Source organism: Zosterops lateralis, assembly GCF_965231275.1.
Source record: "Zosterops lateralis genome assembly, chromosome: 3".
NCBI lineage: Eukaryota > Metazoa > Chordata > Aves > Passeriformes > Zosteropidae > Zosterops > Zosterops lateralis.
The window spans coordinates 108,593,078-108,620,303 of NC_139764.1; the positions used below are offsets into that span (position 1 = coordinate 108,593,078).

At 43.1% G+C, this 27,226-nt stretch overlaps 1 protein-coding gene across 2 annotated transcripts in view; it reads right to left on the bottom strand.

The window, feature by feature from the left end:
- RUNX2 (RUNX family transcription factor 2) overlaps positions 1-27,226 on the bottom strand; it is a gene marked incomplete at both ends in the record, with an annotated part of 216,112 nt that overhangs the window by 41,989 nt on the left and 146,897 nt on the right. The window contains one exon of one of the 2 annotated variants that reach the window (XM_083856790.1): positions 25,090-26,229. The exons of the other annotated variant lie outside the window; for it this stretch is intronic. Within the exon in view, the coding sequence (XP_083712916.1) occupies positions 25,751-26,229 (479 nt within the window). Of the gene's footprint in view, positions 1-25,089; positions 26,230-27,226 lie in introns of those variants that run through there. 2 annotated transcript variants of the gene reach the window in all.

Consider the following 27,226-nt stretch of genomic DNA (forward strand, 5'->3'; position numbering starts at 1 on the left):
GTATTGCTCCCCTCCCCTATTCCTTTGAGGTTCATCTTTCAGACCACAGCTCTGTTCCGCTGCCAACTCGTTGGAAGTGTTTAGTGACTGGAGAACTGTTGCCTGCTCTCTTCAGAACTTCACACTTCATTTTTCCAGATCCCTGCGAGCAGCAGCAAATATTTCACCAGCCTGGTTTGCTGGCTACCACCATAAATCAGACTTAGGACCCAAAAAAATATCCAGCCCTGTCAAGGCATTAAGCTTTTATTTTCAGGCTGGATCCAGTGGTAAATGAGGGCTTGTATTTTCATTTAAAACTGTAAAGGGATTTTAAGGATTGTCGTTGGACAATGGCCAGATTCAAAAGATACAATGCAGAGTGTAACTGGTTAGAGGAGATTTGAAAAAAGTCTTAAGTATGAAAAATGGCTTTTCTTAAAGGTTTTTCAATGAAATGTGAAGCCGGACTTGAATTTCATAAAGGCTTTGGCACAGGCTGTTTATGAGGAAATCAATTGGGAAAGGGAAGAGGATGATGCTCCTGAGCATTTGAGCAGGTATTTGTCCCAGCCTGCCCCTTCAGATGCACCAGGATGAGATCTGATGCAGATATGACAGGCACAAGAGCAAGGAAAAATGTGTCTAATGCTTATTGCCTTGCTATGAATCACTTAAAAAATTAGAAATAAAATAGGAACCCGTATGACACTGTGGATTTGGGGATGTTCGCAAGGAAAAGATGCTCAGAAAAATTGCCCTTCACTTCCCAGACTGGAATTAGATTGCAGTAGGGTTTTCATAGCAGCCTCTCGAAGCGAAACAACCCCAATCCCTCAGTCTGCTCTTCATTACCCTAAAGAAGCAATGAATAGGAAGGAGGTGGGGAGCCAGCCGAGCAGCGGGGCCGGACTGCCAGCATTGTCACAGCCCTGCTCTGCGGCCTCGCGCCGCTGCGGTTCAGCGAGCTGGGAGCTGTGTACAAACCCTCTGCTTTTTGCATGATAATAACGACCAGACTCATTTACACAATTTAGCTTTAAAACATGCCACAAAGCTCCAGGCAGAGCAAGGTGAACGTCGGCAGAAGTTACCAACTCAGGCACTGACAAGCATCCTGTGCCTCAGTTTCCCTCACTTCTGAGGAAAAAGGAGAAGAATTGGTTCAGACAAAGTCATGATGAGGGGAAATGTTTTTTCTAACTGTTCCCATCCCAGACCACCTTCTGACCTGGGGAGAGCAGAACGCTGCTCCTATCTTTGCCGCATATTCCCAGGATTATCCAAAGCAGGTTGGTTTGTTATTCTTGCCCTGGAGGGAGAGTTGTGTCTTTCCCCATGTCAAGGTGTTTTAAGGACAAGCTGGTTGCCTCTTGCTTGGTCACAAGAGTCACAAAAAACTATCACTAACTCAGACCTGTTTGGGGTTCTTTTTTCCCCACTGGGCAAGTATCCTGGTCCCAGCCTCAACATTAGCCTAGACCATCACATTTTGCAGTTCCTGAGATAGTAACTCTGGCTCCTGGGTCACAAATAAACGGAGGATAAGACAACAGCTTTTGTATATAGTGCTTCTCTATTCCCCTTAGTACCTGCAGCATGGCTAAAGACAAACACCGGCATTCACAAATATCAGCTGCTCAACCTCCAGAAATGCCTTTCCTCTGGGAAATGTCAGCATCCTGCCCGTGGTGCGGGCGGGAAAGGTTCAAACATGTAGGGGAGTGACAGTGGCTTAACAAATCGCCTCTCTGTCAGCTGAGCCTCTGTAACTGTCTGTGTATGTGCCCCTGGGCCACCTTGGAGGGGAATTAATGGGATTTAGTGTGCTAACCTGAATTAATGTGAATTAATTTAGTCAATTAATTCACTGTGGGTTGAGGCTGTATCTCCTCGCCATACAAGCCAGGCCAGATGGAAGCGCACTCAGGGATCATTCCCATCCACCAGCCAGCCGTGAATGGGAAGGGTTATGCTGCCAGCACTGCATTGCATGTCTGAATCATCCTTCTGCATGACCAGGCTTACAAAGAGATGGGGCCTGAAGAGCAGCTCTACAGAAGCATTTCAGTAACTAAGGAATTGCCATGGGATTTCAGTCCCCAGATACTTTTGGAGAGCTGAACCTTGGTATGTCAGGGTAGGATGAAGTTTTGGCATACTCTGACTACAGGCATACTCTGACAGCTCTTTTTTTCTGCAAAGATTCAAAAAATGAGGGCAAAAGCATCGAAGCCACAGGAGAAAAGTCATGATGGAGCTGTTCCCAGCCCTAGTTCCATTTTTTCTCAAGGGACTGACTCCCAAGCAGATGGCATACCTGAGATAAACTACATTATTTAAGATTTCTTTGCAGAGCAAAGATGTTGCTCTCTGCAGTCACAAGAGATGGTCCTTAGGGTGCTTTTTCATGTTCTGGCTTGAGGCAAGGGGCCTCTGGGGAGCCCCCACCTCCCACAGTGAGCCAGGGGCATTCCCAGCCACAGGCATTGCAGCTCCCCCAATAAATACCAAAGCCTCCCAAGGTCCCATTGCCTTGTCTCCTATGACTGTGTCTAATCTGAATGGTTTCCTTTTACACTTCCCCACCAGTGCCCATATTCTGCTCTGCTTATTGCTCGCTACCTGTCTTGAAAAATTTCCCACCTCCTCTGACCTCGCTACCACTGCGTCTTGGGTGTTCTGCATTTGAGGCTGCTTCAGCAGTAGGCTCCGAGTCAATTAATTTTCCAAATCACAGCTAACTCAGCAAGGCATTCATGAGTGGCAAGGTGGGGAGGCCAGCTGTATGCTGGGGGAAAAAAAAAAAAAGTTTAGTTTCCCAATTTAGCCTGGTGTGTAGCAGGGGTGGCCAGGAACTGAGGCTGGCTGTGAAGCGGGATAATTTTCCAGGTATGTCAAGAGCGCAGGCACCACACTCAGAGTAAAACAGAAACAAAAGCACCAGCCCTTTCCCCCGTGGCAGGATCAGACCCCCAGCAAAATTACTTCCTATACTGGCAGCTGACATAAGACTCCACACTTCCAGGCAAATAAACACCTCTTCATTTCAGTGGCTATCTGACACGGGTGGAACAGAGGGCAGGGAAAAGCTTATGGCTCCTTTATATTTTTAATAGCTATGAACACACTGCTGGCGCTTTAGAAACGTGCTTGTTAATAAGTGATGAGCGTTAAAGGGTAGCCTGGTGGTTAAGGCTGGAGAACAGCTCCAGCCTTGCCTCTGCTGCAGCCTCCTGGGGTGATCCAGGGGCAAATCTCTTTGTATAAACAACTCTCCACAGGGTGGGCTGTACAAGGAGTTCCAACTGAGTCTTCTTTGCCATCCCAAGTGCATTCCTTGGCCTCCCAACACCCTGAGAGCAGGCAGCTCCTTGCAATAGAGGGCATGGGGACATGCTGCCCAACACACTGTCAGTACCTGGGGGTAACACGCACACATACAGGTAAAGATGCAGGTGATAAAGATCATGCCCTTGTTTGGCCTGCAGCAACTTTTTTGTGTGCCCACACTCCCAGATGAGCGCTGATGTGCTTGTAGCATGGGTGGTGTATCTGCACTGCTTAGCATGGATCAGACCCACAGTGAAGAAGTGACACCACTGCTGTCACACTGGGAAGCTATGACCTGATTCAAGAAATATGCAAACACTACATTTCCGAGGTCAATGCCTCATCTGCACAGTGTTCAACCTCGTTAACTTTCTTGGAGCTAGTTTGGTCCGACCATGCTGCTGTGTGTTGGTGTGCAGACACTTTCATCCACCTCCGTTCCTCTCCCTTCAATAAAGTTAATGGCTCTCTCCTCCCTACCAGATGGGCTGCAAAGATAAATACATCACAGATTGGGAAGCATGCAGACAGGCTGAGGATAGGGTGCAGCTAAATGCTTTAAAAGGATAACAAAATGAATACACTTGGCCACAGAAAAAAAAGAAATAAAAATTACCAGGGCCCAGTTTTTGTACAGAAGGTCAACAGGTATTGCTTGGCCATGTCCACTATATTCAGTTTAGCCTCCAAATCACAGTGATCATAACCAAACTGTCCACTGGGAGCAATCCCTCACCTGTCCTACTTCCTGAGTGCTGCCGAGCATTTTATGGGAGAGCCCAGCCAAAAGCTTGCCTAGGCCTCTGCTAACGATTCTGTCAGGGCGAGTCCATGCTAATAACATAATCAATGTGTGCATTGAACTATTTAATTTAATAGTATAAATGTCCCCTTTCAGACTGGCATTCACTACTGAATTCCTTTTCTTTGGATAACATCTCCATTGTCATCTTTTCATTGCCCATCACTACTTTGTGCCATGGACATTTGCAAAAAAATGCAACATTTTGCTCATATGACATCAATTACTTCTTGTAATCTCCACTTTCTCTCCCAGATGGAACACCTCTTTTCCCCTTCTCCCCACCTCCTTCCCTGATCTAAGGAAAGCAAGAGTGATTTTCAGTAGAGGGTCTGAGATCTGTGCACAGGTTTACCCCACCTGATGATGGTGAGGTGGGTATAAAACCAGAAGAATTGATGTCTGCTTTGAGGGAGTGGCAAGAGTCTGTACCACTGTGGCCCGTGGAAGTGGTGAGGAGCTTTAACTGCCCTTCTGGTTTTGGGAGCCTCAGCACTGAGCCAGTTCACAGCCAGACCCAGAGCAAGTCAGATCCTTCTCACCTGCCCCATCCACATCACTGTCACACACCCCAAGTGGCTTGCACAGGGACAAGACAAACATTAACTTCATTTGCTCAACTTTTCGACATTTCAGAGAGTGCAAATGAGGTTGAGAGCTGGAATTCTGTTTCCTCTTAATTTTCTTTTAAATTGGTTTGCTTTTTGAATGTAAATACATTGAGTTCCTTTCACATGCCCTTGTGCTAGACACTCTGGTATAAATGTTTGATTTGGAAGAATTTCCAGTTGATTTCTGGTATGTGATGGCATTGGTCAGCAGTTTTTTTACAGTAGTAGGAAGCCCTAAGATAGAAGCAGATCTAGAACTGGAAAAATAATCTTCTGGAAAATGTTTTCCTCTCAGAAACTGTGGTTTAAATAGACTTTCATTTTTTTTTTTTAATTCCTCTGACAAGACTTTGATGACCAAAAAAAGATGCTTTCCTGAAACAAAAGAATTTCTATCAGAAATGCCTCTTTTAGAAGGCAAAATAGAAGAATTTTATGTCATACTACATCTGCTCTTTTCTCAATAATGTATTTGAGTAACTGACTTCCTAATGCCTAATGGTATAAATATAACACAGCAGAGAGATGAAGTCATTTGATGCTGTGGCAAGATGTCAAATAAGACCTGTATAAGTAGATGAAATAGCCTATTTATTTATTATCTATCATTTCATTAAAAAAACAAAAACAAAACCCCCCAAAACATTAGAAGCAGCTGTTAGCACAAACAGCAGAGCTTATCTTATTCCTTAAATCAAACTCTAGCCTTTTGGTGATGTCATACAACAGTTTGACTCTGACAAGTAGTATTGGCATTTCCTGCTAAATGGAAATAATAAGAGTGTGGGTTTTGCTGAGCACTTCCTCCACACACACATAGACACGTGTTTCTCCTACCTCCCCACTCTCTGTAATCACTGCCCTGATGAAGTGTGACCAATCCAGAAAAAAAAGAAAATACAATGTAGGATGGTGGGCTCAATGAAAAATCATAATTTATTTTCCGCCCAACAAAATCCTTTTTCTTCCTGCTCTTTGATAAGCCATAGTTTGTGTTCTCTCCAGAAGCCTTGACAATGGCAGATTGTGCCTTTTTATCACTCAAGCACTTTTGCTTTTGGTCGCTCTGCTATAAATAGGAAAGTCTTTGTTCTGGCCCTTTTTGGATCACAGGCACGACCCATGGTGGACACTCCAGCCTTTCCATGCTTCCCAGTTGTTCTCCCGCGAGAAAGCAGCCACACAAACAAACACACTGCTCTGTTTGGACTTTCTCTGAAGTCACAATTTCTTCCACTAAATGTTTACACATTCCAAAGCCGAGTGACTGGCCTTGCATCTTGGGAACCCAGTGCTGGGGGATTTCTGTTGCTTTCAGGAAGATTCAGAGATGTGTGTTTAATGGCTTTAGTTAACAAGTTAATTAGCATGCTTTTTCTGGTTTTTTCATGAACTTCTGCTAAAATCAAAACACAGCTAGCATTTATTTTGGTGCTAATGGGAACATTTTCATAAACTTCAAATTTAGAGCCAGTAGAAGGATCCTGGCTCAGCACATTTTCAAATGAAGGGCTTGATCCAAGGCTATTTACAAAGTCATTTTCCCTCTGTTTCAGCAAGTTTGGAGTCAGCTGCTCAGTTTTGGTGTAAACTGTAGAAGAGAGGCCAGTCTCTCACTTACGATGCCCAGTGTCCTCAAGCCTGACCTTGAGGGTCTTTCTCTAGGATTCTGTGTCAACGACAACAACAATAACAACAACAACAACAATATAATAATAATAATAGTAACGGTACCTTCAGTCCCTGATATTCCAGAACCAGATGATGTGCTGGGCATGAGCAACAGGCTGAGAGGAGAGGGAGCTCCTGAGAACCCTGATGCCTGGTCATAACTGGCTTGGCCCAAGACTGAACCACAGAGCAAGAGGCAAACAATCTGTTCTTCACAAGTATCTTCCCAGCCTGGCCAACCTCTTCAGTTACTCATTTGTGAAGCTTCTCCTTTCCTTGCTTTTAGTTCTCTGTCAGCTCAGCCTGTTTTTTTTTTTTGTTTGTTTGTTTTGTTTGTTTGTTTTTTTTTTTGTTTTTTTTTTGTTTTTTTAAATAAATGAACTAAAATCTCCAAATTCATCTGCATTGCTATCAGACATTGTTCTTTTAAGAAACCTTGGCATCATTTCTGAAGTTTCTCTATGTACATTTTCCTGTTCTTGTATTTCCGTCATCCAGGTATCATCACTCAATAACCATACTGAGGCTGTAATGCTTTTCACATGGAAGGAATTGTGTTTTATTGATGGCAAATGTTGTAATGCACTTTCATGTCAAGATGAAAATCTGAAAAAGAAACTTTTTATAGTGTATGCTACATGAAACCTCTACACTGAATCAGGCTGGAGAGAGAATATGTTTCAGTACACATATGCTATGACTATATATAGTAAATTAAACAGTCCTGGCATGCAGGAATGGGCACAAGAACATATCCATGCTGCAAAATTTTTAGCATGGGCACAGTCAAGTAGCACTCTCCGAAGCCAATTTCAGGCACAGATCATGTGTTAGCAAAGCCAAGAACACTCTGAATAGGGATTTAGGATGTGGCTCTTCACTTTTAGGGGCTCAGGGTACTTAGTGTTGTGTACCTAATGAAAAAAAAAAGCCAAGTGGCTTCAGGACCAGAGTATGAACCCAGGCACGGTTTTGTTCATGCAACCATAGTGGTAAAACCTACCATGGACATCTTGGGTATGTCATTTTCTGACCTGACACCTGATTTCTGTGATCCAGACTCTGTGGGCATCACTTTGATGATGGTTTTATTTGCAAAGGGATGCCCAGTGAATACCCTGCACCTCACAGAGAGGAGGTTGGAGCAACGTGCTCCTCAGGGATAAACCTGCTTCTGCAGAGGGAACAAATACCTGATGTGCAGTGGGAGAGGAAATGGGAAAATTAAGCCCAAGCCTATGTGTCCACTACTGGTTTCTTAGCCCAGGGAGAAATCAAGAAAGCACCACCAAAAAACTCCAATAAACAAACAAACAAATTGCGCATAAATAAGGCAGGTTTTGCTGGGGACTGCAGGAATCAATGTCTGCAGCATTTGGAGGTTGGAGAAAATACAAGGTCGGACTGGAGGCAGAGACAGCTGTGAAGGTTCGCTGGTTCCCCAAAATCAGAGAGTTATCCCTTCAGCATCTCCACCAGCACCATCTCAGCTCATTTCTGAGCTCAGATGGAGGAAAAGCTTTTCCTGGAAGGCACATGCACTGCCCTGGCTGGTGGGGACCTGGGTGTGTGACACAGCCAGCCCATACAGACACCTGCTTGGCAACCAGGAGAAGACTACACAACACAGCTGGGGGTAGCAGTGCCCCCAGGTAGCCACTACCTCACCTCCAGTGGGGCTCCTTGCACACATGGTGAATGCCCTTCCTCCCAGTGCTGATGAAAACACACAGCCTGGCCAGAGCCCTTTGGGTGGATGCCACCTGTACCCCAGCTGTGGCTGCTACTGCTGCCAGCACTTCAATCTTTTTCTAGTTATTTTTTAGGTTCCCTCACTCTGGGGATGTTGTGGCTGAAATGCAGAAGACTCATCCTCAGAATGTTTTTGTCTCAGTTCTCAGCCTGCTGCCACCTGCCTTTGGATGCCTTCCAATTCCACAAACAGGAGTGAGAGTTAAAATCCTGGAGTGATTTTAGCCCCATGAGAGCAGGAAGGTCCAGATACCTCTTCAGAAAAGCTTTTTGGGTGGTTTCCAATTTTTTTTTTTTTTCTGTAAAATGTAGCAAAATGTTTAGTTACACTTTGGGAAAGTATCCAAGTCCATGGCTCCTTGCCTGAAGGAGCCTTGAAGCTTTTTCAAGGTCAGATTGTCTCCTCAGCTCAGTCACCATGTGTGCAGCGATGTTAGAGAATTTACATCCAATTTATGTACCAGAGAAACAAGACTACCACCCATCCCAAACAGGGATGAAATGGCCTTCTCCTTCTTTCTCATTTGATTCTTGGAGGTTTTTTTCTGTTTGCCACTAAGACCAAAACTAGAAAACCCAACTCAAAGCCCAGCAGTTGTATCAGATCTCAGATGTTGCTCACTTCTGTCAGTCACCAAGACCAATTCAAAGTCTTTCACTATTAATAGTGTGATTAGCTTCTGTGCCAGTGCATGGAGATAACAAATTTTTGTTCAAAAATATAATGCTCTTGCTAATTCTGTGCACAACCATCAATTTAAAGAACTGAAAAATTCAGACTTCCACACCCAGAACTATTTTACAGCCACAAGGCATATGAAATCTGTTGGCAAAGTGGCTCCAGGGACACAGATTTTTGCACCTCTTCATGATCCAGATCTCAGGCAGATGCTTCTGAGCTTCCTTTGCGGGCAGGAAGGATAAATATCTTTTTAGGGCGTCTCATCCTAAAGTGGGCAACTCAGCTGGTTCAGATCAAAGCACTGTTTTCCCCCTATTGATCCTAAAGGGAGCAAACACAGGGTAGCTATCCCAGATGTGGAAGTCTCATTTAGGTGAGATAACCCCTATCCTGCCTCTTTGGGTTCCAGCACTGTTCATTTGCAGCTGTTCTTCCCAAATAGCTCATGCCCACCTTGGGCTGGGGTTTGCTGGGATGGCTGATACGTATAAGCATTAATTAGTTAGATCCTAGGAAGATTCACACATGGCAAAACCAAGATGAAGAGGGACTCCTGCCTCTTTCCGAGGGCACATCACTGTTGGTACACCTGCTGTCTTTCCACTTTATTTTATTTCAGGCTTCATAACTCTCATTTGCCTTTCTGTCACCTAGCATCAGGTGTGAATGCTCTCATTTTCTTAGCTGGAAGGGGAAAATCAGATTTATACAAGCTCAGCTTTGCTAAGGCAAATGACCTCTGAGTTAGGAGGTTAGTGCACCAGAATGGGGGTCCAGGTAGATGTCAAAAATGCAAAGGACAGACCAAAATAAGCCCAAAGTGTACAAACACCCTGACAGACAATCCTGGTAAGGAAAAGCCATCTGCAAACAAGTAGCAGAGCCAGGAAGAAAGATCTGCTCTCACTCTCTATTATTTTCCTATCTAGAAGTCTGGGCTACAGAAAAGCCCTTTAGAAAATAGCCAAGCATACGTTGCTGTCAGTTGCTTTTGTGGATGGAAAAAGAGAACTCGACCTTTTCTCTGAAAACACCCTCCGCTCAGGGTTCCTGGAAGAGGCTGAAGTCTCTGGTTGCTACAGTGGCTGCCTCTTACCGAGGGCTCAGACTCATGTATGACTCCAGTTTCAGCTCTGGCCTGCAGAAGATCTCAGGCATAACCCCAGGAATAGGGCATGGCTGTTGCTGGTCCAGGAGTGAAACATTCCCAAGGATACGGAAAGTAGGAACCCAAATTGTTTTAAATGGAGCATCTTCCTATCTTGCTTCCACACTGCTTTTTCTTTTAAAATCTGTTTTCTCCTTTTCTGGTTTCTAGGATTTGAGTGAGAAGACTCATCTTTCTATTTTTTAGATGTTTATGTTCAACATCCTGAGTTTATTCATAGAGCAACAAGCCTGCCTTTAAAAATCAGGGCCAAATCTGGGTCAAATCTGATAAACATTTCATCCTTTGCTCTGCAGACTCAGAGGCTCAGACACTTGATTGTGTCACTGCAGGTCAGTGACTGACACCACATCACCAACAGGCCATGAATGCCAAGCCCCAAAGGTGAGGCCAAAGAGTTGAGGTTGAAACCTCTTTCACTGGATTTCCAACAAATGCATTTTATGTCACATTTGCCAACAGTCACTGTTTGAGTTTGCAGTATTTCAGTGTTTGTGAGACCAAAGCCTCTTCACAAACTCTTAGTTTTCTACACAAAGACATTTCTAGAAATATTAAGAAGGGACTGTAGTGCAGCATGTCTTGGTTGTTCACTTTGCTACACAATAAAGGTGCCATCAGAACCAATGCTTGGACAGAAACATCTCTGCTCTCCATGGAGACATCATCTTGAAATGTATTCAGTCATTCAGAAGTTCTGAAGTTACTGAGCTTCACTGACTGACCATGTGACTGGAAAGCTACAGACAATCATTGCCCATGTGTCCACACAGAGCACAATCTCAGTAGCTCTGTCTCATTCAAAAGGAGGCTGAAAATTAAAGTTAAATGCCTCCAAAAACTTAGGAAATTCCTTAAACTGAAAGAAAGACACTTGCAAAATCACTCACTTTGTCTACCCTGGGATTCATGTTCACAGAGCCACCTTATCCATGGAATAGCAGCAATGGATGCTCACAGGAGTTGCTCCAGTGTGAGTCAAACAAAGCAGACACAGGATCATAGAACCATAGAAGCATTAAGGTTGGAAGAGGCCTCCAAGATCATTGAGTCCAATCATTAACTCAGCTCTGCTAACTCACTGCTAAACTATGTCCTTCAGCATCACATCTACATATCTTTTAAATCTCTCCAGGGATGGTGACCCTACCATTTCCAGGACTAGTGTGTTGCAATGCTTGATTATGTTTTCAGTGAATAAATTTTCCCAATATCCAACCTAAACCTCCCCCGGCACAATTTGAGGCCATTTCCTCTCATCCTGACCCTTGTAATTCAGAAGAAAAGACCAAGCCCCACGTGGCCGCAATCTCCTGTCAGGGACTTATAAAGAGCAGAAAGGTCCATCCTGAGGCTCCTTTTCTCTAGGCTAAACATCCCAAATTCCTGGACTTGCCCTGCAGACCCTTCCCCAGCTTTCTTGCCCTTCTCTAGACACAGTCTAGCCCCTCAATATCTTTCTCACATGAGGGGTACAAAACTGACCACAGGATTCGAGGTGTGACCTCACCAGTGTCTTGATGAGGCATAAGGACAATCCCTGCCCTGATCCTGCTGCCAAACTATTCCTGGTACAACCCAGGGGCCATTCGCCTTTATGGCCACCTGGGCACACTGCAATCAGGATGTGACAGCCCAGGCAAAGTCAGAAAGAATTAAATGCAAACAATGAAACTAGATTAATGTGGTTCAACCCTTTTCCTCTGCACTCTTCAGCATATTTGCAACACCATGGTGATGGCTGATAAGAAAACAGAATGTCAAAGTGTCAAGAAAACAGGGGTTGTTTCCTTTGCATTAAGTAAGAAAAGCAACATCTCCAGCTTTCTCATGGCTAAGTCCATCCCAGAGAGTGGCTAAACTTTATTCAGGTGCAACTGAGTGGTGCTGGTTGCACATCTGTAACAAAAACACATCACACCCATTGGTAAGTTTTGAAGCCTGAGTCATCTCATTTTCCCTGAGTGCTTTTCTGCCTTGAGCAACAGCCCATGCACCATTTTTTTTTACTCCAGGAAACAAACAAACCCCAAGCACTTGTCAATAATGATCAATGCACCAGATGTGCAAGAAAACTGATGCAAGGTGAATTTGAGAACTGAAAGTATTAACTGCACTAGATTACGGATACAATAGAATACAATGCAATAATTATGGATACAATAGAAATACTGTTTTTATAGCACTTAATCTTCTCATCTCTCCCACTGCAAGATCCCTCTCTGCTCTACTGTCTCAGATAATTTACAAGATTACAGGAAACTTAGAGCAATTTTTCCCAGTTTCTCCAAGTTGTTTTTATTTTATTATGTATTTTTAGTCTTAAAAATTGCCTGGCCAAGAACTCATCATTTTTTCCTGCTTTGTTGGATGGTCTAGCAAAGATACTGCTTTCTCTCACATATATCCAGTGGATTGATCTCCAGCACCAGCACTGGAGTTACAGAGAGGAAGTGGCATCTGTTGCAGCTTGACTGACCAAAGCACTGACAAAAGGAGAAGTCTTTCCCCATCTTCTGAAGTCTTCACAACTATATGAAAACCTTCAGTCCGATCACACATACAATTCTGGGGACAGGGAGTATGGTCTAGCTGGGGCTCTGCACAACAGGAGCAGCTCAGTGAGCAACAAAGACTAAAAAAATTAACAGCTGTCATCATTGCCACTACTTAATTATCCAGATGACCTTCAAATCCAGAAGCCAAAATTCTTGGTTTTCCTAAGGAACAGAAATCCTTTCTGTATGGAGAACAGGTTTTCCCTTGCTAAACCAGAGGCAAATCCCACCTTTCCATTGGCATTCTCTCATCTTCTGTTTTTCTTGGGATGGCCACTTTGCCCTGGCTCACACACACAGCTCCACAAACACACCCAGGTACAAGGTGTTGATCTGCTCACATGTGCAAAAAGCAAAGATCCCCAAAGCCAAAAGGAGCATTTTAGAGTGCTTCTCCCAGCAAGGAAGCTGGAATATTCTTATGTTCCCCTTTTAAATATTTGAATATCATGTGCATAAATACATATATCAGAAAAAAACCCAAAACCTCAGTAAACTTTTGGCCCTTGTCTTTAAATCTCAGAGAATTAGCTCCTGACTTAGGGAGATCACCTTTGAGAACATCTTTGTCTGAACTGTTTTCCCTTGGTCATCTGCATGGTGGGGAATGTTCCTTCTGACATCCAGCTTCAGCTTCTGAATTAACAATCTGTGTAACACTTCTTGTATAATGTGTGAAGCCTTTTAATGACAATTTAGGCATTAAGTTCCTGCTTTAGGAATGACTTAGCCATCATCCCTAGACCTTATCTCACTGGGAGTTATGAGGAGTTATCAGGTGAGAAGTCACAAGCCATGGTATTCAAAGCTCTGCTTCCCACTGCTTCCTGTGCCTCAAATATACAAATGGCTTTAATGGCTACAAAAGGAAAACCAGCAGGATTAAATTCTACCATTTATTTCCTGAAGCAAGTAATTCTTTTGTATATCCTGCTAATAATGTTTTTTAAACCTTTACTATGAACCCAGAAGGCAAAGGAGAGTGCACAACTACAGCAGCTGTAGCATAAAAGAAATTCTCAAATTGCAACCCTCCTTTTCCTCTTAATTTGGATTGGCATTGACCTGCTAAGGAGAAATGTGTTTACTGACAAGGTACTGGACTTTTCTGGAAAAATGGCATCACAGCCTTTCAATTCTTTGAAATTTTCCTCATCACAAATATTAACAAATGAGTGCATATTTTATTAAGAAATACTGATTTCTTAACAACAACTGTAAAGCAGCCAAAAACCCTTGGAAGAAAAACAGTTACTGGATTTTAAGCTATAAAAAAGCAACTAAATAAACCAGGAACCGCAGGATTCATAGCAAGATTAACTCCCTTGTTCCATACATACTTTTACTCATTTCTGACACTATTTCCTGTTGAATAATATTGACTCAACAAGGTGGCAAATACAGAGAAAAAATCATATTCATATTCACATTCATATCCCATACTTTCATCAGTGCCCATCTGATGCTATATTACACAAATTTTATTAAGTACCCATCCGTTTTGGACCCTTGAGAAGAGAGTGAGTTTAAGAAGACATTCTCAGAAGCGAGCTCCTTCTCATTCTGGGAGACAGCTGCAAATTTTGTTGCTCCCTTTCTCATATTGCACATGGGTGTGGATGTGTTTCTGAACTTCATGCCTTCCATCTCTGAGGTTTGTTTCCTTATTTGCAGTTATTGTGGCAAAGAAGCACCAGAGAAATGACTTTGACACTTTATTTGCAAGGCCTGAGGTCTGTGGTCATTCTCATCTTTAGCACAAAACCTTTGCAAATTCAGTATTATCCTTGTCTCTGTTGGGTGCCCCTTTTCACGTGTCTCCAGGACCAAGGGGCACTAGCCAAGCTGCTATAATCTTCCCTCCTTTTGGTCCACAACCCTATTGTGGGGCTGAAAGGATGCAGTGGGATGGGAGAAGCCCTGCATATAACAGTGATGGGGCCAGTTATACACCTGGGGAAGGGGTGGGTCCCTTCATGCAGCTCCTTCGGGTTTACGATTAAAATATTTTAACAGGGCAGTAACTGAAATGCCAAAGGGCCAATGGTGACATTAATCTGGCAGCAAATTTACACTTCCTCAAAGTACAAACGGGTTCCAGTTTTATCTCTGCTTTTTGACAGAGCCAAATGTAAGATCTGTACATTGACCTTGCATGTTCAATACCTGCCTGGGGAGCTGGAAAAGGGGGAAGTTTCAGGACCCCACTACTTCCAGTGGAAAGCCAGGACCTGTGCATGGTGATTTGCATCTCAGATGGCTTTTCTTTATGGCGTGCATTCGTTTGTTCATCTTCACCAGCGTTTCACCCCTCAGCCCCACCAGAGAGATGGACCCAAGTCCTCAGTGACCCAACCTGAGCAGCTCTGGGGAGGTGTCATCTCCTGCACATCACGGTCAGTTCAAACACCACTGGTTTGTGTTTTCCTGTCTCTTGGTTGTCATACTGCAGGTGACCTAAATTATCTCTCTCTATTTTAAATTTTCTCCAGAAGGTGAGACCTGATACAGGCAGGTGTCTCTGAGCAGGAGAACATGCCTCAGCCATAAGTGGAGGGTCCTCTTTTTATCCTTCAGCACCAGGTGCTGCTGACACAGGGTGGGTGCTCGGTTTGTCCCTCTATGCCACAAACACCTGGTTCTGTAAATCCACAATAATCAGGTAATGCTGCAGAACATCAGTACATTATCTGTTGATATTTTCTGGCATGGAGGAGCTCATGCACTGATCCAGGGCTCCAGGGTAGATGCCCACAATAAAATGCCAGTCTTGACATGACCATCCCCAGAAAAATGTCCTTTATAAACAAAAGCAGTGCACAAAAACAAAAACAAAAAAACCCAACAAAACAAAACAAACAAAAAAAAAAGTCCCTATGCCCTGTAAAATCAAACAATCAAAATAAGTTCCTACCTGTAAACTTATAAAACTATCAACTGGGGGGATCCTTTTGGCCAGGCAGAGACAGGGAGGTTTGAAACAGCATGTACCAAACCTACCCTCATTGGCAAGAAAAGGGGTTGCACAAGTTCTTCATAAACAATTTTATCTGCAGTCATTAGGCAGCAATCCTAAACACTGAATGAGTTCTTCCCATCATTTCACAATAGGTTTTTTTCTGGTTTCTAGGAACTGTTTGTGAGGACTGCCACTCAGCATCTGAGAAAAATGTGTGGCCACGATACACAGTTAATTAATTTTCTTGGGCATTGCCCCATTGCAGAAATACAAAATATCATGTCACCATGTACTCTACTTTTCTCTAACACTTTCCATCCAATACCTGTAAGAACATTACAAACATGGGAGATTTTATTATGATTTCAAAGATCCCTGCCCAGAAGGAAAAAATGTTTTTGTGCTGAACATAGGGAAAAGAGAATTGAAGGGACAGTATGAAGAGGCACAGACATCTTCTGTAATGCTCAATACAATGCCTTATGAAACCCCAATCCTGTCTTTATCTAGTACTTTGAATTAATGTCTTCCAGACAAATAAAAAGTACTGAGAACAAAAACAGGGCAGAGGGGAAAGTATAAAAAAAGATGGAACAAAAATGCCATTTTAAACCACTGGCCCCTACTCAGCATGGAACAATTTTCTATGGCAAGGAGCAAGTCAAGCAAATTCCTTGTTGAATTGGTATTTTCTACAGCTCCCCAAAAGCTGTGAATTTTGCAGCTCTGTAAAACAGAGGGTGAGATCCCTGCCAGCAGTGTTCCAAATCCCCAGACAGTGCAGGAATTCCTTCTCTGCACACGGTGACTGATCAGTGAAGGGACAGAAGCACTGGCTGGATTTTCAGTCCTGACTTTAAGATCCAGCTGCCAAATGGCATTGCAAAGACAGATCTCTGGAGATTTCTCATACTTCTTTTGGCTTGTTCTCCTGGTGTGTTCATCTTAACAGAAATCAGCTGTTTTCCTCACTTTTACAGTATTTGCAGAGGAGACTTTAGCATCTGGCCTGGCTAATATTAAAAGATGAGAGCATCCTGCTCTTTTAGGAGAACACCACTACTGGTAATAAACGGACAAAGATCCTTTGCATCCAGGTTTCCTGAGATTTGTCTGGATTATTTGGGGGTTTTTATCCCTTCTACTGCAGCCTTTTCTTCCTATTTCCTCACGTTTGCCCACCAGCCTCACTCATCCTGGAGCAGGGATAAAAATTGTGTTTTCCTGTAAGAAGCTGTCTCAGAGTGTTTGGATGCAGCAGCATCATTTTCATCTATTTCTTTGGAAATCAAAAAGTAAACAAGCTGTGGGGGGTTGAGGAACTGCCTTCTTGTTTAGGCTTTGATTTTATATTTAATAGTGCCCTAAAGTCACAGGCTGGAGGAATAATCACAGCACCTTCCAGCACCTAAAGGGGCTCCAAGAGAGATGGAAAGGCACTTTGGACAAGGACATGGAATGACAGGACATGGGGGAGTGGCTTCCCACTGCCAGAGGGGGGTGAGATGAAATGTTAGGAACAGATTCTTTGCTGTGGAACAAGATGATCTTTAAGGTCTCTTCCAACTTGTGTGATTCTATGAAGGAGGGGGAGGAGGGGTCACTAAGCACTGGAGCCCTATAGAAGTACAACAAGGTTTTAAATCCTTATTGCACCTTGTGTGCCCAAAGTCAGAGACAGGGGCAAACCAAACTCTAATGCATACACTGGGGAAAAAGTCACCAACTGCAGTTTAGAAGGTTGGAGGTGGACAGCAGGAGGAGCTTGGGGACAGGATGCTCCACTGAAGCCCTGACTTTATCTCCATGCTTAGCAGACACCAAACCTTACTGGGCACAGCCCTGCTGAGAGGATCTCGTGGCTGTGGTCCTGCATTGAGCCTCCCTTGAGCCAGGAGACCAGCAGAGACTCCTCCACTTCACTCAACCAACACCTCAGTGACCCTTCATTGATTACACCCACACTTATGGGTAGGAAAACGCTGCATCCAAAACCACGGGACTATTAATAGAGGGACTTCAGCTGATCTCTCCTGGCGCAATCACCATCTGAATTTGGCCTCGTGGCAAACATTAATCACTGGCAAGCTGCTGCGGTGTATCAACATTAACATGGGCTGTTTGCTTTTCTCTGAGTGTTGGGACATCCCACAAGATCCAGCTGCTCATCCCGAGCGAGCTGCCGGGAGGGAGCGGCCGAGGGCTGCCTCCGTGGACTGCAGAGATCTTTGCTTTTCTTCCTGCCCCACCACAAATCCTGAGTAAATCTGTTGAGGCAGCACAACTTGGCCTTAGCTCCGCATTGTTATTTGACCAGATCAGCAGTCTGGAAACTGGGTCATTTTTTTCTAAACATGTGGTTTAGAATTGTGCTGCTTCAAAGGACACTATCCAATGGTGTGAGACCAAACACTGGATTTGTAGTAAAAAAAGCAAAACAACAACAACAGTAACAACCAAAGTTGAAAGATCTTTGTAAACATGGAGCCCATGAGGCACCCTGACACAGTAGGGAAATAACAAAAACCCTGATTTATATTTAGGGAAACTGAGGCATTAAAAGAGGAGTCACAAGCTGTCTGGAGAATCACACAGGATGCTGAAATTTCTCAGTTACAGAAGTAAAACTAATTTGCCTCATATTTAGAAGTTCTTACAAGTATACTTAGAGAGACTTTTTAAACTCTCACACAACTGGAGTAGGGAAATTCAAGTCTGCTTGCTATTTAGGTAACACAGTCAACATTTGAAATGCAGGTTACATCTACACTAAGTAACATAGGCAATAAATGTGCACAGGAGTAGCAAGGCAGGCCTGAGAACTTCAATTTTAAATTACATTGTACATCCCAAGTTATTTGTTTGCTCTACATCAGATCACCATAAGCTTTTGGAAGTTTGGGCTTTGCTCTCCTTCTATCTCATGGTTTTATCTGTTACTGGCGCCAAGAGTTTCCTATTCCCAGAGGGGTAAACGCTGAGATTCCCCCCTCCAAAGTCATACAAGTATCACAAAGAGTCCTCATGGGAACATCTCCACATATCCCAGACTGACATTGCTCCAGCAGATCTAAAGAGAAAAGATAATCACATAAGGCCCAAGCTAAATTTTTAATTTTTTGCTTTAAGCTTGTGCTAAAACTTTCCTTCAAGATGTTGAGTAGAAATGGTCAACCTGCTCCCAGTATTTTATGTCACAGTTGTCCCCATCACCTGTCCAAGGATTATGCATTTCTGACAGGTTTGTTTATAATTTTTAGCCCATCCAACAAGTGTTTTAGTGAATAATGCTCTTGGGCTGTCTTCTGCAAGCATTCATCCAAGTAGTGAGTGTCTGGGCTGGACACCCTCCCTGCACCCCTATCCAATACATGTTCTTGTGTGGCCCCCACATGCTGCAGAACACTGGTCATCTGTGAGAGGTTGCCCAGGGGAGCAATTTCACCCCAAAATATCAATACATTTCCTCCTGATGATGCAGAAGGTAACTAGGCAGTTCATGTCAATCCTGAGGTTATTTCCTTCTTTTCCCCAATAAACAGCTTGATGAATGTTTTATTTGGTGACAGAACAGGGTTTGGTGCTGAACCATAAAGTCAGACCCTGCTTTTTCTCACCCCCACCTCTCCCAAAGAGCTTGTTTTAGGCACAAAAAAGGCTGATTTAGGCCTGTGGCTGCTCTGAGCCCCTCCAGTGTTGTTCATGGCTACAGGAAATTAAAAAGTTAAAACCGAGGCCAGCAGGGAGAGGCAGTATACAACTGTGTGGGACCAGCAAGGCCAGACTCCAGTGACTCAGAGTTGATGTTCAGCCCTCACAACCCAAACCCAAGATGCTATTTATTGACACTGAAAGATAGGAAAAGCAACAGCCACCACCCCTTGCAGGAAACTTCTCTAACTCATCTCCTAAAACAGTTTGAGTCTTATCTGCCCCCATTGCTCCACATGTCTCTGTACAAGGCTGTCCTCCACTTTCACCAGTGGTGGTAACTTGCCTCCAGAGTGGTTGATTTCTTGGCTAAGGCAAAAGAGTTCCTTTCTTAAGCTGCAGGGTAAACAAAGCAAAAAATAAAACCCGACATCCCCAGCATGAAGTTCAGTGGGAACTACTGTACTGGATCAGAGGGATGGTTTGGCTCTATCAGCCCTTGTGCTGACCATGTCTGCTGTAGATATCCCAGAGAAATATGCAGAAACCAACAAAAACTGATCTTTAAGGTCTCTTTCAACCCAAACCATTCTATGATTCTATGAAAAGAGACTTCACAGTAACTCCTCAGTAACCTGCCTATGTATGAGTTTAATCTTGTCCGACCTCTTTATTCAGATTTCATTTAGCTGCATATGTGTTCTCCATACAGTCACAAAAGCAGTTTTTATCTCAGACAACAACCTCTAGCAGGCAACTCCCAGCCTGCCTCACAGGCCCATGGGATAATTTGGAAAGGATCATGGGAGGTCTTCAGATCAACCTCCTGCTCAAGCAGACTCAACTTGGAGGTCAGACCAGGTTGTTCCATGCTTTACCAATTGGGTCCTGTAAATCTCCAGGAACAGAGGTGCCACAAAATCTCCCATGGCACCTGTTTCAGCACTTCACCATAAAAAATGAGGGACTTTTTTTTATTACCATTGATGAGAATCTGGATTAAGTGGCCATGAAAGCAAAACTATAATGAGGGTCTCCCTGGGCAGTGAGTAGCTGAGATGGATTAATCTGTGTGCCAGAGGGCAGCAGAAAATCTTAGCACTAGTGGTTGTAGCATGAGTCCCCCACAAAACAACTTCTATAGTAACTATACCACAGAACATTGGTTGGTTTGCTTGGTTCCTTACTCTTGGATCAAGCTTCCCTACAATCAGGACTCGGATCATGACCTGTAACAAAAGAGCCCTCAAGCTTTAACCATCACACAAAAAATGTGTAGGTCCATGATAAAGCTGACAAGAGCTCCCAAAATCAGTATCAGTGACATTTAAACTTTAGAGTAAAAGATCTTTCCCTCTTTCCCTAAACTCACACCTCTCTGTGCTACTATTTCTCTTTTACAGACTGAAGAAATAGCTAAAAAGGATAAGAACTTACTATGAAACCAGGCACAAGCTTGCACACAACTCCTGTCCTCTCTTTCTGCAGACAGCCTTGGGTGAACTTAACCTCACCTTCATTAGCTACATCTCCTCCTACACCTGACACTAAGCTGGAGGAAAAATAGCCTCCTCCCTCAGTCCCCTCCCAATCCATACATCTTTTTCTGCTTGAAAACTATTCTTGCCTCAGGCCATGCAAATCACAAGATTATCTGTGACTGCATTCCTCAGGTCTGACCAGGAAGAGGTGGGGATAACTCAACCCCCATCATGGAAAAGCATCACAAATCCAAATCCCTCCCTCCCAGATTAGAAATCTATCCCAGTTTTCCCTGGGAATGTCCTGGCTAATGCCAGTTGTTCGGTTCCAGGGTAAATGACCTAGCAAGATGAACCAGAGCAGTTTGCACTCCTCTAAGAAACACAACTTTTGAAAATTTGCAGGCTCAGGAAAAGAAGCGACATTTGAGATCAGGTTTAGAAGGTGTCTTTCACCACCCAAGGGCCTGGAAACTTGCTTTTTATATTTAGTTGAAAACTCAAGGGCTGCAGGAATTATGTGTCAGTCACAGACAGTCTGGTCCCATGTCCTACCATGTGCTTGCTCTACCCTGCCTGGTGCCAAGAAGAGACAAGAAAGAAAAAGAAGCGTAGAAGAACATTAACAAAAAAAAAGCCATTTTATTGAAAATGAAATTAAAACTTCAAATTAATATTACAATCATGAGAAAATGCCAAACAATTCAATTTACAGTTGCAACATACAATACAAATAGTCCCTTTGAAGTTGAAGTAAACTGATCCACAATCATCGTCTGTGGCATAAAGCAGAGTGTGTTTGTACAATATGTGCATGAAAAGCAAATCTTGGGTGACAGCATTTGAAAAAATAAAAAATTAAAGCTTGTATTTACACAAAATGCTACAAATATTTTGTTCCAGCAGAAATTCAAGATTGGTAAAGCATATTTAACAACAAAAAATTGGAATGTCACTCATCTTACCTAAAGTTACTGTAAAAGTATGGTTTTGGCTGATATACTTAAAAGTACTGCATTTTAAAAAAAAGCAAAGAGTTATCTGTAAACATGGAAGTAAACAAACATCTAAAAAAGTTCTCAGAAAATGTTAAACTGAAATGCATTCTATTTAAAAACAACAAGAAATTCAGGGGGGCAGAGAATGGGGCTTCTTTGAGCTCATGGCTGATCCAGGTTTAATTATTGCTTTTGCTCATGGCTTGCTGCTGCTGCAGCCCAGCGCAGGGCTGAGCCTTGCTTTGCTCAGGGTGAAAGTGCAAAATTCTCCCCACTCCAGATAGTACCTGTGGAAACTGGTAAATCTTTGCTCAGGGGACTGCTGGCAACAAAGGTTCAATGCTAAGAAAGACGCAGCAGCTGGGCTTTTAAAGGAAATGATAAATGCCATGTGAATGATGCTGTCAGATAAATAATTTGCTTTATTCTTCTGTCCCAACCCACTGCACCCAATCTGGTTACCCTTAGAAGGAGGGAGAGGAGGATTTAATCCTCTGTTTGGCAAGGGGGGCATTGTGCCTGTTGTGCTGGAAGTCAGTCTTTGGTAGGATAAGAGAGCTGGAAAGGTTAAAAAAAAAGGCAATTTTTTTTTCTTTAAATCTATGACCGGTGCCAAAGATTGCCACTGCCCGAAGGGAAGGGCTGTCGTACCTTTGAGAAAACTCTGTTCTGTGATGCCAAGCAACTCACAAAAGCTCAGATAAATTGATATGATTCACTACATAGCACCGGTTGGGTCTGAAAATCTGATTCAAGAGCATTTCCAAGTGAACTTGAAAGCATTTTCTGAAAGCTCTGATGAGCATCTCTGCCTCAGCCTGTACAACTCCCTCCATGACCTGCCTGATGTACTGGGACAGATTTTCCAAAGGCACCAGGAGTGTTCAGGAGCATGGGGATCTAATGAAAGTCAAGGGGCTGGTGCTCCTCTGTCCACAGGTGCTTAGAACATCCTTTCCTTCCTATCTCAAGTAGGCAGAGCCAGGTCAGACGAGGGCACGGATCGACTGGAACAGGCACACGCGCCTTGACTGGGTGGAGAAAACGTTTTCAACGTTTGTCCCTAAAGGTCCGGTTGAAAAACCACGGGGACACAAACAGAGTCCTGTCGGTATTGGGCAAAACAAAAGTCTGGTCTGTGCTGGATTTATCCAGAAACAAAAACCAAGTGCTTGAATTTTACAACAAAGTCTTAAGGAAAAAAAAAAAAGAAAATCTGGGTTGCTGCCTGCAGCCACTCTTAACAACATTTCAACACAAAAGCACCCTAAAAATTACTTAATATGCATACAGTAAACCTTAAAAAGCCCTTCTCAGCAATAACAAATAATGTACAAATATAGTACCTTTTATTAAATAGGAAACAGCTTGCACTGGCAGTACATCTCTTTTTCTCTTGCTTACTAAACAAAAAACAAAACTGAAATGTGTAACCAGACACTGGTTTTTTAAGTGCTGCTGAGACTAACAAACGTTACTTTACAGTTACAAATAAATGGACAGTGGTATGCTTCAAGCTACCACAAACCAACAATAAATAGAATCAATTACAGCTTCCATCCTTGAAGGAAAACTAAGTATTAGAAGAAAAACAAAGTGTCTTACTTATACTTTAAGCATACTTGGTATACAACCTTTAGAAGGCAAAGACTTTATTAATTTATTATTTTTAAGAGCATGTCATCATGCAGATTGGAGGGATGTACCATGCTAATGGCAGCTCGTTTAACAGCTTCGCTGCTAACGAGCAGTGAGGGTGGTGTCTGGCTCTGTGTGGCTGTGCCCAACGTTGATTTACTGCCATACTTTGGAGGTAGCCAAAGATCACCCAAGGAGCAGCTTGGAGGAAGTTGCGGGCAGCGGTGACTGAGGGAGTGGAAGGAGAGAGCTTTGGCCAAGCCAACTGGCACGTGCTGAACATCCCACTAAGCCAGGTTTAACACCTGCCTGGGGAGAGCGTGGGGAGGATGGCTCAGATCCCACCACGTCCAGCCGATGCCATGTCACCTCCCTGCTTGCCATGGCAGCCCTGGGCTGGGCAAAACCAGGGCCTCTCTGCGGGGTAGTTTGGGCAGAGATGATGGGTTGGGGTTTGGGTGCAACCTGCTCTGCTTGTACCACTCCTGGGAGCCCCAGGGCGGCTTTGAAGGTGAGTTTATGTCTTCTGTGTGGGCAGAGGTGAGTATTGCTGCCCTTGTGCAAGTCCCTCTAACATAGCAACAGCCACATCAGCTTCAGAGCCACCACGGCATCCGCACGGCTCCCGCATTTAATGCTAACGGGTGGTGACTCGCTACCAGGCAATTTCTGTCTCAAGTTTGAAACCTTTTAATTCCACCGAGTGGGCTGAAATTGCAAGGGGAGGGGAAAATGTTTCACCATTTCTCCCTTAATCCCATTTCTGAGACATTTAACAATTAATCATCTGCAAAATACCGGCTTTGAAACAGTTTTGATTTTTCTTTGGGAAAAAAAAAAAACCCTGTTGAAATCCAAATTATGCTGTCAAAATAGACCATTTTAAATATGAATCTTTTCAAATTTTGATGTTCTGAGAAAAAAATCCTTGGAGAAGAAGAAATTAGGGGAAGGGTGGAAAATATTTCATCCTTCCTACCATTTTTCCAGTGTCTCCACAACTACTGATTAAAAGGCAAGACTGTGTTGAAGGCAACCAGACAGCTAATAAAAATATTTTAAACACAATATTTCCTTCATAAGTTATATAAAAAGATCCTACATCCAAAATCATTTGATGTGGATGCATTTAGGTTGGGTATGTTGTTTTTAAGTCACATTGTAAACTGGTTCACACTGGAACTGCTTTTCAGAGTTGGGTAAAGGTCTGAGGTTTACACTATTGCAGAAATGTAATAAAAAACAAAACAAAACAAAAACACTTTTAGAGACCGAAGTCAATATATCATTACATTAAGAAACGTTTAAAGGGTCCAAATGTCATTAAATAATTATAAATATTCTTTTAAACTTAAATGATGATTCATGTTAGCAAACAACCTCAAATTTTACACATTTATAATTTAAAAAAAATAAAAAAAGAACATAGCCGAACACAAATACTATGTATACCATTTTGGCTCTAATAATATATATTGCCATTCTCATATTTTGCATAAGTAATAACATTTTGTTTTTTTTGTTTTTCAAGGTTTTGGTTGTTATTTTTTGGTTTTTGGCTAATAGAAGGCAAAACGAACGGATACAAAAGCGAAAAGGAAACCCTGGGGTTGGCTCACCTAACTTGAAAACTCATTCTCTTTAAGTACCCAAAAACAACCCAAAAAAGCAATGAACATAGAGAAATTCCAACCATTATCTGCAGCAAGGCTCGGACAGAGTTTTTTGGGACAGCTGTTTTCATCTGAATGGATCATTGCAAAATGGAAGCAACTTGTTCTTTGCTTTCCTTTTTATGTGCACCAATACAAACCAGGTGAATTGCACTACAGGTGTGGAGAGGGTCCCATACGTTGTATGATTGCAACTGTATCTGGAGTTCATGGTTAGTTTTGGTTTTTTATTAAAATAAAAGGGAATGCAGCCCTTGCCTTGCATCACCATGTTTCTCCTGATAGCCGGGGAGTCCGTTCTCTCCTTGTTGGCAAAAGTACTCACTAGTTATTACAAAACTCTAGGGGGGAAAAAAAGAAGGAAAAAACTAAAAAAAAAAACAAAAACCAAAAAAACAAAAAAAACCCAACTCAAAAAAAACCTCAAAAAAAAAAAAAAAAGGAAGGGGTGATTTTTTTGTGAGTGTGTATGTGTAGAAAGTACATTTTAAATATAAAACAAGGTAAAATGGTTCCAAGGGAAAAAAAAAAGAAAATATGTGCTTTGATTCACATAATCTGAAACACGGGTTGTGGTATGTTGGTAAATCTTGTGTTATTTATGGCCATTATCATCCCATCTACACAGTTGCACATATTGTTAAAATCTGGTTTTTTTAAAAAAAAAAAAAAAAAGTAAAACAAAAACCAGGCACTTCGTAGTTAGTCGACCGTTTGGTGTTTTGGTGGTTTGGTTTTTTTTTTTGGTTTTGTTTTTTTGGCTTGAGGAGGTCGGGCCGGCTACGGAAGGAATCTCAGTACGGCCTCCAAACGGACTCATCCATCCTGCCACTAGAATTCAAGACGGTTGGGGAGCTGCTGTGGCTGCCATCCGCCTCCACCCCGTCACTCTGGGTGGGCAAGTTAGGGTTTAGCAGTGTGCTGCCGTTGGACGTGGTGGTGCACGGTGGGAGCATCCTGGAAGGGGAGCGGTCCCCTCCCGGCACCATGGGGAACTGGTATGATCCTGACGAAGTGCCATAGTAGAGATATGGAGTGCTGCTGGTCTGGAAAGGTCCACTTTGGTTTTGGGAAGAGCCGGGGTAGGGTGGTGGTAGGTAGGTGTGGTAGTGAGTGGTTGCGGACATACCCAGTGACATGCCTGAGGTGACTGGCGGTGTATAGGTAAAGGTGGCTGGATAGTGCATTCGTGGGTTGGAGAAGCGGCTCTCAGTGAGGGATGAAATGCTTGTGAACTGCCTGGGATCTGAAAATGGGCCCAGCTCTGAAGCACCTAAAAAATTATAACAAAAGACGGGGGAAAACAATTCTGTAAATACCATTTTTTGTATCACGTGATGATAGAATTTTATTTTTCTAAGATAACCCACTTCTTTTGGCCCCCAAGAGAACAGCAGATCATATCAAGCAACACATTGCAAGGAACAGAGTCATACATCTGTCTTCTAGAAGCGCTGGGCCAAACTCATCCCTGGTCTAACTCCACTGATGCCAATGGAGGGAGCAGCATTGCCAACCTGAAGTGTTCAAAGGTCATGAGTCAGGTTGGGGGAAAAAAAAAATCTCAAAAATCAAGAGATTGCAAAAGAGCCAAAAAAAGAAAGGTGGACTTGGACTTGATTTGCCTTCTGGTTTCAGAGTTTTGAGGGTTATGTGTGTCTGTTTTTTTGCTCAAGCCTCTTGAGAAACTCAAGTCTGGTTGCACATGAAAGCTGAGATTCCCACCTCAGCACAGGCTGTCAGGAGCTTGGATTTCCAGAAAAGCAGAAATCGCTGTGCAACTTGTAGTAAATCTAAGAGAGCTGGCAACACCAAGTTAACTGCACCACTGACACCATGGGAGTTACACTAGGGGTGACTAAGACCCATTTCTGGCCTTAAATCAATTTATTTAGGTGAGAATCCGCTCATCTGCTTCCTTTGGCTAAAAAACACTGTTAGCTGCATCCAAAGGATGAACAAGGTCATTGAGCTGATAGCAAAGATGCAGATTTTACTCTTCAGAGAAGCTGATGGAAAATTACAAGCCAAACACTCTTTTTGCCATTGAAAAAAAATTGTTTTTGTATGTAGTCTCTGTAGTCTGGTTGAAAAAAAAAAAAGACCACACAGTTTATGACTACTGTGAACGTCTGGATGCTAACGCTGTGAATTGGAGTCTAACGCAGAACAGGGATGGGTAAACCCATTTTGCCTAATTTCTAATCCCACATCAAACACCCAAAGCTTTGGAGCAGGACTGGAAAGCAAATGTTAGCTTGGTGATGTGC